This window comes from Lepus europaeus, chromosome 2, assembly GCF_033115175.1.
Source record: "Lepus europaeus isolate LE1 chromosome 2, mLepTim1.pri, whole genome shotgun sequence".
In the NCBI taxonomy this organism is placed as follows: Eukaryota; Metazoa; Chordata; class Mammalia; order Lagomorpha; family Leporidae; genus Lepus; species Lepus europaeus.
In genome coordinates this window covers 131898083-131911508 of record NC_084828.1, presented here as the reverse complement: position 1 = coordinate 131911508, position 13426 = coordinate 131898083, and the positions used below count along the sequence as shown (strand labels likewise).

At 46.5% G+C, this 13426-nt stretch overlaps 1 protein-coding gene across 2 annotated transcripts in view; it reads right to left on the bottom strand.

Moving 5' to 3' along the window:
* The window catches only part of WWTR1 (WW domain containing transcription regulator 1), a 150746-nt gene that overhangs the window by 16927 nt on the left and 120393 nt on the right, over positions 1–13426 (bottom strand). For both annotated transcript variants that reach the window (XM_062213196.1, XM_062213204.1), the window contains exon 4: positions 10764–10966. In XM_062213196.1, coding sequence (XP_062069180.1) covers positions 10764–10966 — 203 coding nt within the window. The remainder of the gene's footprint in view (positions 1–10763; positions 10967–13426) is intronic.

Here is a 13426-nt window from a genome sequence, read left to right as displayed (position 1 = left end):
CAGACTCTCAGGACCTGGGCTGCTCTGCCTTGAGCTTGCCCAGCCTTCCAGGTCCTGGTACACCACCTCATCCCGGATGCCTGTCCTGAACACCACAACCACAGCAAGTCACTCCCTCCCACCTTCCCAGCCCTAAACTCCTAACTAAACGTGTCCAGCTGGTATCTGAAACTCCGTCTGGTCCCAGAGCAGGATCTCGTGCTAAGTTCAAGCTTTCTCTTCATGCCATCACCACCCAGCCATGCTCAAAATCTGAGTCAATTACATCTCCCTCAGCCCCCAAAATCATTCATTCATTTGCACCTGCATTTAAAATACTACTGAGCCTACCACGTTCCAGGTACTGTCCTTAGCAGTAGCTATTCAGCAACTGACAAGGCAGACAGCGCCCTGACCTCATGGGAGATTCTAGTAGCGGCATCAAATAAAGGAGTCAAAGACCCACCTCCCAGGTATCTCCATGCGTCAAGACTCCTTCCCATCTGAGCGGCAGGCAGGACATCACTGCTGCTTCAGATATTCCAACTCATCTCCCTACCTCCAGCCAACACAGCTGTGCAAGGCTGCACCTGTCTCTGTCCAACGTTGTACTGAAGTCTTTTCAAAGAGCGCGCAAAGCACAGGCAGTCAGGATGGGCAGGAGACAGACAGGGGGCCAACAACGAAGTGGGGGACTATTTCACCAGCGCAGAGGACTCCAGGGGCACAGCATGGACTCTCACGTGAGCGAAGGAAGAGGTCTTCTACCCCAGATTCGAGACAGAGAGGGAGGACTTTCTGGTTTATAGTCAGTTCAGTGGGGGAACTGGCTGCCTCTCACTTGTCTGGGATATCGGCCACTGGAGGTCTCAAGCAGTAGTTAAGGTTGCAATGCTGCTGGATATGTCCAGGGTAGGAGATGAACTGTCTTTTGGAATCAGAAAGATAGGAGTTCAAATCCCAGTTCAGTATTTATATAGCCGTGGCATTTTGGGCTACAGTCTTAAGCTTCCTTGATAATTTGTTCATCTGGGAAAAAGATGGCTTGTAAGCACTATCTTTTAAAGATTAGAAAGCTCGTAAAGAACACGGCACAGTGAAGCTGTCTAGAGAATGAGCTACTCATAATGTTCAACACATTGGGAGGCAGAGGCGTCACGTACTTGCACATTCTATTTCATTCCATTCCCATGACAACTCCACTGTCTCCATGTTCCAGATGAAGAAAGTAAGGCCCAGAGAGATGGAGCAACTTCCGCCACGATCCCTCCGCTAATCGGTGGTGCTGGGGGAGCCAGGATCTAAATCCAGGCCGTCTGGCCCGAGTGTCTGCTCCCACAACCACCACAAACAGTGAGGCAGAAAGACAGCCAGGGAGGGTTGACGCTGGCGGCCTCACGTCCGCAGCCCTTTCACCTACTTTCGGGCTGCGAGGCTTGGGCAAGTGACTCCATTTCTCTGGCCGGCTTCCCCAGCTCTAAAATTTAAACAGCACGCTGTTTCCCGCGGGCCGTGCAGAGTGGAGTCGGAGGAAGCGGCCTGGTTAGCTGTCCTGCTCGGCGTGGAAGCACACTGCCCGCGATGCAGTCTATTATACTTCTCAACGGACACGGGTGGAGCCGGCGTCCTGGGACCTCCCTGTACAACACGCACGGTCATAAATGCCGATTTTACAGGCCGGCCTCAGGCGGCTCTGCAAAGGCACCACCCCAACCCTTCCTCGCTCCCCAGCTTTCTGTTTTCTCTCTGTCCAAGCTGGGGATGGAAAGACCATTGCCAAATAAGGCCTGGAGGATCTCCACGCGTCTGTGGTCGTCTGTGTGGCTCAAAACAAAAACACCTTCTCCTAGGGGCTGGGGCTGTAAGCAGGACAGGGTGGCGGATGTGACAGACAAACGCTGATTGAGGGCTGAAGGTGTCTCTGGAAGCAGTCCCCAGACCTCCCTTCCTCCCAGTTCCCCCGGGCCTGCAGCTGGCCTGTGGAAGAAACCAACAGAGGAGGTGAGAGAGGCTGCGGCAGCAGTGGAGCCTGCGGCAGCCCCCGGCTGGCCTTGGCTGAGGGAGCCCCTCCCGTTGCCAGCGGGCCCCTGCCCTCCCCGGGAAGGACTTCAAAGGGAGGCACATGACAATCGCCTCTTCAGGGGTGCCGGTGCGGTGCGTGTGGCCAGGGAGTGGACAAAAATGGGAGGCTGGATTGTTTTCATTACAAAGGGTGGAGTGAGCAGAAACAGAAGAAAAGGAAAAAATAAAGATAATGCTTCCAAATCCTAACGTTGCAAGAGTTATTCTGGTGCAGAATAGCTCACTCTCTCTCTCTCTCTCAAAACCCCAAGAAACTTCAGAGGCTGAACACAGAATGATCTACCTTGGGGCCAGCACTGTGGCATAGCAGGTAAAGCTGCAGGCATCCCATATGGGCGCAGGTTCAAGGCCCAGCTGCTCCACTTCTGATCCAGTTCTCTGAATGGCCTGGGAAAGCAGTAGAAGATGGCCCAAGTCCTTGGGCCCCTGCACCCAAGTGGGAGATTCAGAGGAAGCTCCTGGCTCTTGGCTTTGGATCAGCTCAGTTCCAGCCATGGCGGCCAACTGGGGAGTGAACTAGCGGATCAAAGACCTCTCTCTCTCTCTCTCTCTCTCTGCCTCTCCTCTCTGTGTGTAACTCTGACTTTCAAATAAATAAATAAATCTTTAAAAAAATAAAAGAATTATCTACCTGCTCTACAGATGGAAAACTTTCCCCCATACACATCTCTTTCACTCTGGGCCAAGGGATTCTAGAAATTCAGGGCCCTATTTCAGGGAGCCTCTCTCTCCTGACTGCCTCCTCACACACACTCAGCTGCCAGCCTCTCGCAGTCAAAACTCAGATACTCTGGGGAAGGATATGCGGTGAGGCCACAGCTAATACCCCCCGCCTGTCTGCTGCTCTTTTCACTCCTGGTGTATTTAACAATGTTGTGCTGCACGCACTCTGTCTCTGTTTTACAATCACATTAAGAAAACACGATAATGGAGATACACTCTTATATAAATAATGCCAGGTGCAGGCATTGTTGCGCAGCGGCTTGCTCGGGAAGCCCACACCCTGTATCAGAGTGCCTGGGCCCAAGACCAGGTCTGTTTCCATTCCAGCTTCCTGTCAGAGCAAAGCCTGGGAGGCAGCAGGTGATGGCTCAAATATGTGAGTCCCTGCAACCCACATGGGAGAACCAGATGGAGTTCTCGGCTCCCAGCTTTGGCCAGACCCCATCTTGGTTGTTGTGGCCATTTGGGGAGTGACCCAGCAGATGGAAGATCTCTCTCTCTCTCTCTCTCTCTGTCTTCCAAATAAAAACAAATAAATAAAACTTTAAAAGTGCTAAGTGAATTTTGAAATGGAATATTTCTTCCTACTTAAGTGATCTTGTTAACAACAGAAATAAGCTGTATTTCATTGATGGATCTCCACTTTAAAACTAGTTCATTTCATAACATTTTTCAGAGGGGTCTTTTTATTTTACTATCTATTTATATTTTTAAATTGACAAAATTGTACGCATTTATCACATGCAATATGTTGTTTCAAAAAAAAAAAGAGACCCTGTACAAAGACGTGGCCTGGTACCAGTCCTCAACAAGGGGCCATCAGGACACTGCCAAGTGGGTGACTTCTGGGGCCATCTTTGCGGTATTGTCAGCTAAGCTGCCACCTGCAACACAGGAATCCCATATCAAGAGCACCGGTTCCAGTCCTGGCTGCTTTGCTTCTGATCCAGCTCTCTGTTAATGTGCCTGGGAAGGCAGCAGAAGATGGCCCGAGTGCTTGAGCCTCTGTCACCCTTGCAGGACACCTGATGGGGCTCTGGACTCCGGGCTATTGTGGTCTTTTGGGGAGTGAACCAACGGATGGAAGATGTCACTCTGTCTCTTTCTCTCTTTTTCATTCTGCCACTGAAATAAGTAAATATTCCAGGGGGGAAAAAAAAAGTGGATGATTCCTGAGACGTGTGGGCAAGTAAAAGCCTTGAGTGAAGCCAGAATGGAAGATACGGGCCAGGGTTGTCTGGGTCACTGCTGTACATGCAGGGCCTGGAACATCTGTTGAACAAATGAATGAAAGAATGGACTGAAATGGCCGCGCTGCTACTGAAGGAGTTACAGATTCACTCACCACTGGCTGACCTGGCCTCTGACACCCGAGGCCGGGAAGTGCTTTTCTAAAAGCTAAATTCAAGACCCATGTTCTGAAGGAAAGACCAGGAAACAGCCACCATGCGGGCTTCACGAGGCAACACTTCTTATCCCTGCAGAGAGCTGATCTCCCCATGGCACTTCCCCAGACCGGCGCCCCTCACAGTCGCAAACCCCCAGGATCTGCCCTGGGAATCCTGAGGAGAATCCCGAAGCCTCCTTCCGGCGGCCTCCCTGTTGCCCGGGCAACCAGAGGCCAGGCTGAGTCAGCGTTTTTGTCTGACAGGCTGCAGTCCCCGGCCCCCAGGCCCAGCTGAGGGAAGGCTGGGAAATGGTGACGGCTTCCCAAAAACGCGGGCTCAAGAAGGGGCTAGGGAGAGCCAAGGCTTCACCACTTTAGTCTTGCAGGCCCTGGAGGCCGACGCGAAGTTCTTAAGGTTAAAATCTTCCAGGCGGCAGGCTCCAGCTCCAAAGCTTTATATGTAAATATACATAATATTTACATGACACAATAAGACACATGAAAGAAATCTTCCCTTCTGTCAGACCCACCCATGTGTTTTCATGTCAAGGAAAGCTCTTTGAGATGTATAAACAGAAATCGAGAAGTCTGTTTCTCAATGTCTTACCAGTGACTAACATTTTCCATTTTATTTGGTAAAGTTGCAAACATGAGTTTTAGGATACTGAGCAAACACTGTGCTGAAAAAGAACTCAGTAGTTTATATTTTTAAACATTAAACAACTTTTTTCTACTAAAAAACTTCAAAGGAACAAAATTCTAATTTCCTTTTTAAAAATGAAGATACCAGGAAGTAAAAAGAGATGCTTTCTTTGTTAAGACTGCCACTTCTGAGGCCACTACTGTGGCATACCAGGTTAAGCCACTGCCTGCAGTGCTTGGCATCCCATATGGGAACTGGTTCGAGTCCTGGTTGTTCCCCTAACGATCCAGCTCCCTGTTAATTTGCCTAGGAAAATAGCAGAAGATAGCCCAAGTGTCTGGGTCCCTGCCAACCATGTGGGAGACTCTGATGGAGTTCCACATTAGGGAGTGAACCAGTAGATGGATAGAAGATATCTCTCTCTCTTTCTCTCTGTGTGTATGTGTGTGTGTGTGTAACTCTGCCTTTCAAATAAAAACTAAATCTTTAAGGATTAAAAAAAAAAAAAAAACTTCCTTCTGAGTAGAACAAGAAGGTGCCTCTTGGCCCTTTAGGAAATTTAGTAAGAATAAAATTGTATCATGGAAAATGGACCAAGTCTTTCATGAAAATCACTTTATGATGTCAGTGACATATGACCCACTTTCCTAACCAGGCTGTGTACTGCAGACCGTGCAGGGCATCCCTCCACTCAGAGCACCTGCCACATTCTGAGATGATTCATTAGTGATAAGAAAAAGTAGCTCAACTCTGATGCTAAAGTAGAGTGGCAATGGTTGAGGAAATGCTCCCACTTCAGAAGATTCCTAGTCAGCAGAGCCAACAAAGTTCTGCTTAGGTAACTGTTCAAGACCTTGTTGGCCTGAGATCACTGAAAAGAAATAAAAGCATAGCTATTCGGCATGGTGGCTAAGACACTGGTGTGTCCAGATCCCATAATGGGGTGCCTGGGTTCAAAGCCTGACTCTGTTCCTGATTCCAGCTTCCAACTGATTTGCACCCTGGGAGGCAGCAGGTGATAGTTGGGTCCCTGACAACCATGTGAGAGGCTTGAATTGAGTTCTATGCTCCTGGCTTCTGCTTGGCCTAGTTCTGGCTGCCACAGGCATTTGAGTAGTAAACTAAGGGATAGGAGATCTCTGTCTGTCTGTCTTTCCATCTCTCTTTCTCATTACCTTTCCAATAAATAATATGACTTTTAAAAAATCAAGGAAATAAAGGAGCACTTAATACTTGTTTTCAGAGAACTGTTCTCCAGTGTGTCTGGTCTCAGTTCAAGTAATGAAAGTCAAAGATGGTAGCCACTGGGACCTCATGAAGTAGAGAATGGTTTTAATCCTCATTTTTAAAAACATTTATTTATTTATTTATTTATTTGAAAGTCAGAGCTACAGAGAGAGAGGGAGACAGAGAAAGAGCAAGTGAGCTCTTTCATCCACTAGTTCACTCTCCAGATGGCCACAATGGCCAGGACTGGGCCAAGCCAAAGCCTGGAGCCAGGAGCTTTATCCAGGTCTCCAACATGGGTGACAAGAGCCTAAATGCTTGGACCATCTTCTGCTACTTTTCCCAGCCACATTCTTAGGGAACTGGATCAGAAATGTTGCAGCTGGGACAGGAACCAACACCCAGATGGGATGCGCCAGCCTCAGATGTCATTATTTTGCATCCTCTACTAGAAAATAAGTTATCTGAGGGCAGCCATGCCCCACTTATCTTGCTATTGTTTTCTACCACATTGATTGAATGAATGAATGATAAGATAAAGGAAGGAAGGAATGAAAAAGTTTACAACTGGAAATAATGGAGGTTCACTTCAGATTTGCAATTTGTTAATATCCTGCCAATTGCAGTGCCAATGAGCTAACACGCAATGCTCTCATATTGTAAAGTGACATCAGATTGTGAGATAAGGACTGAGAAATTTTTTTCTCCACAGTACACTGTCAAACTATGTGGGCTAAGGAGTAATAGCAGCAGCAGCAGGAAGAAGAGAAAGGAAACTTAACACTTGTGTAACCTATGATTTATAAGGACCTGCCTCATTTATCATTTCATTTAAGAATAGTAAAAATAGGGGCTGGTGTAGTGGTGCAGCAGATTAAGCTACCGGCTGCAACATGGGCATCCCGTATGGGCACCAGTTCCAAACCGGCTCCCTACTAATGGCCTGGAAAATCAGCAGAAGATGGCCCAAGTACCTGGGCCCCTGCCACCCATGTAGAGGACCCAAATGAAGATCCTGGCTCCTGGTTTTGGCCTGGCCAAGAGCAAGCCATTGTAGCCATTTGGGGAGTGAACCAGCAGATGGAAGATCTCTCTCCCTCACTCTCTCTCTCTCTCTCTCTTCCTGTAACTCTGCCTTTCAAATAAAGGTAAATAAATCTTTAAAAAATAAAATAATAATGAAAACATACAGAGCAAGGATGGCATCCTATGAATTATGGATAAATTCAAGTAATAATTAGATTTTGCTAAGCTTCCTTTCTGCTGGAGACAGCGCACTATATGGGGCTTCTCTCTGGGAAACTCTCCTTGGCTAGAACTACAGGTAGGTGGAGATCTACCTGCAGAGCAAGGGTCCTGAGAAGACAGACCGTACAGTTAAGACTTCCTGCAAGGAAGAGGAGAGTCTGGGTCATCACAAACTTTCCAACTAGCAAGGGATATTCAGGCAGCTGTTGGCTACCCAGGACATGAGAGTGGGACAGAGTGGAAAAACGCAAGCCCACAGGTGAGCTTCCTGTCTCAGCAGGACCACTGCTTCCCTCATCCCTACAACTCCTACCAGATGCTGGGAGGCAGTTAAACAGGTAAGCCACAGATCACTCTTACTTCCCATCCTTTTCCCTGCCCCTGCTCTGGCTGAGGAACCAACAGAAGCAGAAAATCGCCAACAGAAAGAAGTCAAAACCCCCACCAAGAGGATAATATAATCCACAAAATCAGGCATTCTGGCAGGTGTTCTAAGAGATTTCAACATCATTTATTACATGAGGGGACTTCAAAATAGTTGTGGAAATGGAATAAAAGATATGTTTATTTTGGTGCATTTATATTTATATAAATATAAATATGTGGAAATTCATGCATACACAGGGTCTTCCACAAGCTCACCAATATAAACTTATCTTTTAATTCCATTTTCCCACAAACTTTTTGCAGTGTCCATGAATGGCCTTAAATTATATCTTTGGCTCTGAAGAGCAAGCTGCTTCTGGATTGGGAAAAAACTTTCCACTATTAGAAAGTTAATTTAGAACTTTTTGTCTTGTACGGTCCCTTCCTCCTAACCACACACACACACACACACACACACAGATGAACTGTGGGAGCCTCTGAGCACATCCACACGGCCTTTTCCCCTGCTGCCCTGAATGGTGGAACTCCTCTCTAGGATGCACCAAAATGCTCCAAGCTCCACAGCCTCCAGGATTAGCATGTAAGGAACCGGGTCCACATTCCTGTAACATGAACCATCAACACTGCATGAGGGTTCAAAGGCACCTACAGCTGGAGTAAAGGAAACAATTTGGGGATCTTCTCCCCACCCCTTTTCAGAAATACTTTCTGTGGGAAAGAAGGAGGTGGAGCAAGAGAAAGACTAAGAAGCAGAAACAGAAATAAGTCCTCCTTTGCAGAAGAGTCACCATGCTTTATTAAAAAACAAAGCCCTCATTTGGCTCATTTAAATATAAAACCAAGAGAGAACTCATAAATGCTGCTCTAATACTATTTAGTTCACTGTCCATGAAAACAAAGAAAATTTATTCTAAGTGGAATCATTATCCAAAGACAGAAAACAATCATACAATTATTTCCTGCCAGAAACACAATATCGTATGTCTACAAACAAGATAAACCACTGTTTCTCTAATATAACCAAGAAAGTTCAAACATAAATCTTCAGGGTAAAAGGCTCAACCGTGCTTACCTTATAAAGCTGTATTCAGCTGAAAAACAAAGCATGATTTATATTCATTTCCTTTATTTTCAAAGGCTATGCCTAAGAAATTGTTTTAATTTTCCATGTATTTTAACTGCACCCAACGTGAGTACTTTATATTCTAGAATTTATTCGATGAAAAATACATTATTCATTGATGGATAAGAACTACATTATTCATTTATAGAAGTCGAAGTCTATTTTTGGAAGTATCAGATAAAACAAAAAAAAAAAATTAAAAAAGTATTTAACCTAACACACACCCCTCCCCACTCCAATAAAACTTTCTGGAATGGTTAAAACTAATTTCCCAAAAGGAGCAGAAGGAAGCTACCCATATATCTTGCTTCATGTGAGTCATAAAGCAAAGTCTGAAGAATTACACCAATAAACTGAACTTTTCTTCCCAAAACGTAGCCAGAAAAATGTCCGAGGTCTGTAAACACGAGCTATGTTAGTTTAGCGACACAGAAGGAAAAATTGCATTCTTCCATAGAACAAACCACCAAAGCAGGGAGAAAACTGTGGGTTCCTTTAGGAACCTTGTACTCATTCTTGTACAGCACTGGATTGGGTTCAACAGTGGTTCTGTTGACTGAATGAATGAGTGACCGAGGCCCAGGCGGCTTTGCAGAGCATGCTAACGGAGCTCATAGACCAACCATTTTCCTTCCTATTCTCCCTTCAATTTTCCCTCTTTTTTCTGCTAATGACCAATAGCAGCAGATTCTTTGTTATTTGTTCTGTGGCACACCCCCCTTCCATGACCTCCTATAATCTGGGGGTGTCCTATAACTGCTATCTTTTCTTTTCTTTTTTTTTTTTTTTAAGGATTTTATTTATTTTATTTGAGAGATAGAGTTACAGACAGTGAGAGGGAAAGACAGAGAGAAAGGTCTTCCTTCCATTGGTTCACTCCCCAGACGGCCACAACGGGCCAGAGCTGGGCTGATCCGAAGCCAGGAGCCAGGAGCTTCTTCCAGTCTTCCACGCGGGTGCGGGGCCCAAGGACCTGAGCCATCTTCTACTACTGTCCTGTCCATCTCAGGGTGGGTGGGAGGCAGCAGCGGCGGTGGCGGCAGCGGTGGTAGAAGCTGCAGCAGTCGTCCTCCCAACAGTTCTTTTTTTCCATTCTCTTTCTGCAGTTCTGGGCACCTCTACCTGCCCCAGGATGGACCCCAGCACTCTCTGGCGTGCTCCCGTGTCACTCTAGCCAACCTTTTGTGGTTCCATCGCTTGACTGCCCCCTCTATTCATCAATTTCTCTCTGCGCAACTTGGCACACCTTGCTGCTGTACCACCATCTTCTCCATGAATGCTTTCATCAGAAGAACATAGCAAAAGTGACTCCATGACGCTTTTCAGAGCCACTTCCTGTCCTTCAAAACACTGTCTCTTGCACACCCAAGCTGCCATGTAGTAGGTCCCACTACGCTGAGGTAGCCATGCTGTAGGTGGCATGTGTAGATACTCTAAGCTTTAGTCCCAGCTAAGCCACACCATCAACAATCCTCACCATGGTGCCACACGCTTAAGTAGGCCATCCTGGACCCTGCAGACCAGCCCGCCCCCAGCTGATATCATTAAGTGACCTTGGTCATCACCACACAGAGCAGAATAGCTCAGCTGAGCCTCTTCCAAATGCCTAACCCACAAAACTGCAGCACAATGAAATGGCTATTGTTTTCAGCCACTAAATGCTGGAATAACTTGTTACACCGCTATAGATCACTGGAACATTCTCTCTACTTTCTCCTTTACCTCCTTCTTATGAGAAGCAGTGGGAGCCAAAAGCAGCCACACTTCTTCAGCTAGCCTTTCTGTTCGCAGCAGTTGGGCACTGAAGACCATGCAGGCGGACGACTAGAGGCAACTGACCCTAACATCGAGACGTAGAGTCAGACTCTAGATGGCAAATGCAATCACCCAGGCAGCAAAGAGTAGCTACCCATCCTTGGCACTGAGGCCCCAGAGCCTCCACCAGGCGCCACCGAAGGCCATACCTGCCTCATGAGCTCCTCCTGGCGCATCCGAATCCTCTCTCTTTCCATCTGGATCCTCTGAAGCTGCAGTTTCTGCTGCTGCTGCTGCTGAGTGGTCAGCGCGCTGGGCATGCTCATGAGCCCCGCCGGTGGGTTCTGAGCAGGGCGGTTCTGCTGGCTGAGGGTACTAGGGGTCATCTGCTGCTGGTGCTGGTGATTCATCACTACAGGAGGGAAAAAAGGACAGGAGGTTACCTACCGGGGCCTGCAGGACCTTATCAGAAAAAGACCATCAGAATGCCCTGTGCTTTGCAGTACACATTCCCAAGATTCCTTCCAAAGATCTTTCCAGTTAATCATTACTGTCTAAGTAATTATTACCTTCATTCAATTCATGGAGGGTCAGGAAGCGGCCCCACTCCTGACTCATCTAGTAAACTTTTGGGTTCTACGAAAAATCTTCTTTCACACCTTCCCTGCGTGTGGAGCCCATTTTAAGCCTTACACAGAACACACTGGCAAAAAAGCAAATTCCACGAGGGTTAACAGGAATTATGAGCTAATTCCACCAAGTCATCTTGGTGTATGCACTTTCTCAGACAAGCTACACACATGTGTATGGCACAGCTAAGGAGAGGACACGCTCATCAGCACGTGCTGGGTCCACAGCCATTGCTGGGGTGGACAGGTGAACTGTCAAGCAACACATCCATCACAGCACCCAGGTCAGGAACCCACACCTGGGTAGGACCTCGTTAATGCCCCGCCTGCAAAGGGAACCCCAAAGAAGGCTGAGCTTCTACAAAGGGAAAAATCAGTGAGAAAGAAAGTGCATAGAAATGCTAAGCATGTTTGTGACTGGATAAAGATGCTAGAAATGTTCTCAACTTTTAAAGGTTCCTCTATTTATCAGCATTTACCAACGTGTGAAATTTCGGCATATACAACTTTAGAAAAAACTGTTTGGGAGCCGGTGCTGTGGCGCAGCAGGATAAAACCCTGGCCTGCAGCACCAGCATCCCATCTGGGTGCCTGTTCGAATCCTGGCTGCTCCACTTCCAATCCAGCTCTCTGCTATTGCCTGGGATAGCAGCAGAAGATGGCCCACGTCCATGGGCTCCTGCACCCACGTGGGAGACCTGGAAGAAGCTCCAGGCTCCTGGCTTCAGAACAGCTCAGCTCGGACCATTGCAGCAATTTTGAGAGTGAATCAGTGGATGGAAGACCTCTCTCTCTGCCTCTCTCTGTAACTCTGTCTTTCAAATAAATAAAGTCTTTTTAAAAAAGAGCCTGAACTCTAATAATGCTATAATTGGAATTGCCACAAAATTATTTATTTTCATTTTTAATGCATTTCTGAAAGTGCTAGTTTTTCTCAAAACAACTGACCATTCAAATTTGCTTCAATTCTGCCTAGGCAATATCATGTAATAACGAAAACAAAATTTTTCCATCTATTTGCTCCTAGGTCAGCGCCAAAGACAGCAAGGTATAATTTTACAACCTCACTCCATTTTCAGGGGTAGGGGGAAGAGAGGACAACCTCAATTTTTGCTATACTTGGTATCACTACCAAAGACAAAAATATTGGGACAGGCACTGTGGCACAGTGGGTTAAGCCACCAGTTGGGACACCCACATCCCATGTCGAATCCACTTCCAATCCAGTTTCCTGTTAATGAGCCTGGGAGGTTGCAGATGATGGCCCCAAATATGTGGGTTCCAGCCACCCACATGAGAGCCTGCAGATGGAGTTCCTGACTCCTGACTTTGGCCTGGTCTAGCCTCAGCTGTTGTACGCATTTGGGGGGTGAACCTCTGGACAGAAGATCTATTTCTCTCCATCTCTCCCTCTCTCTCTGTCACTCTGCCTTTCAACTGAATAAATATATCTTTTTTTTTTCTTTGACAGGTAGAGTTTACAGTGAGAGAGAGACAGAGAGAAAGGTCTTCCTCCCATTGGTTCACTCTCCAAATGGCCGCAACGGCCGGAGCTGTGCCGATCCTAAGCCAGGAGCCAGGAGTCTCCTCCTGGTCTCCCACGTGAGTGCAGGGGCCCAAGCACTTGGGCCATCCTCCACTGCCATCCCAGGTCACAGCAGAGAGCTGGACTGGAAGAGGAGCAACCAGGACTAGAATCCGGTGCCTCTATGGGATGCCGGCGCCACAGGCAGAGGATTAACCTGCTGAGCCACAGCGCCGGCCCAATAGATACATCTTTACACACTGTTTAAATAAAAGATAAAAATATTGACATATTTTAATAAAGTTTAAAAGTTAAATATTTTATATCTTCAGTTTACTGTGGATATTATGTGAAAACAATTTCTAAGTAAATTGTCTTAAATGAATTTTAAAGTACCCAATCATCTATGTATTAAATGTGTGGCATATTTAGTACATACATGCACATGTGCACACACACACACACACACGAGAGGTCTTCAAACAGTGCATGGAAAATGCATTTCATGAAAAAACTAGGTAAGGATTTTAATTTTTTTGCACTGAAATACACTTACATGTTGATCCTATTTTTCTAAACTGAAAAGTCACCAGTAGCAACACTAAAGAGGTTTTGTGGGGTTTTTTTTTTTTTTTAAGATTTATTTATTTGAAAGCCAGAGTCACAGAAAGAGAGAGGAGAGGCAGAGAGAGATCTTCTATCTGCTGGTTCACTCCCC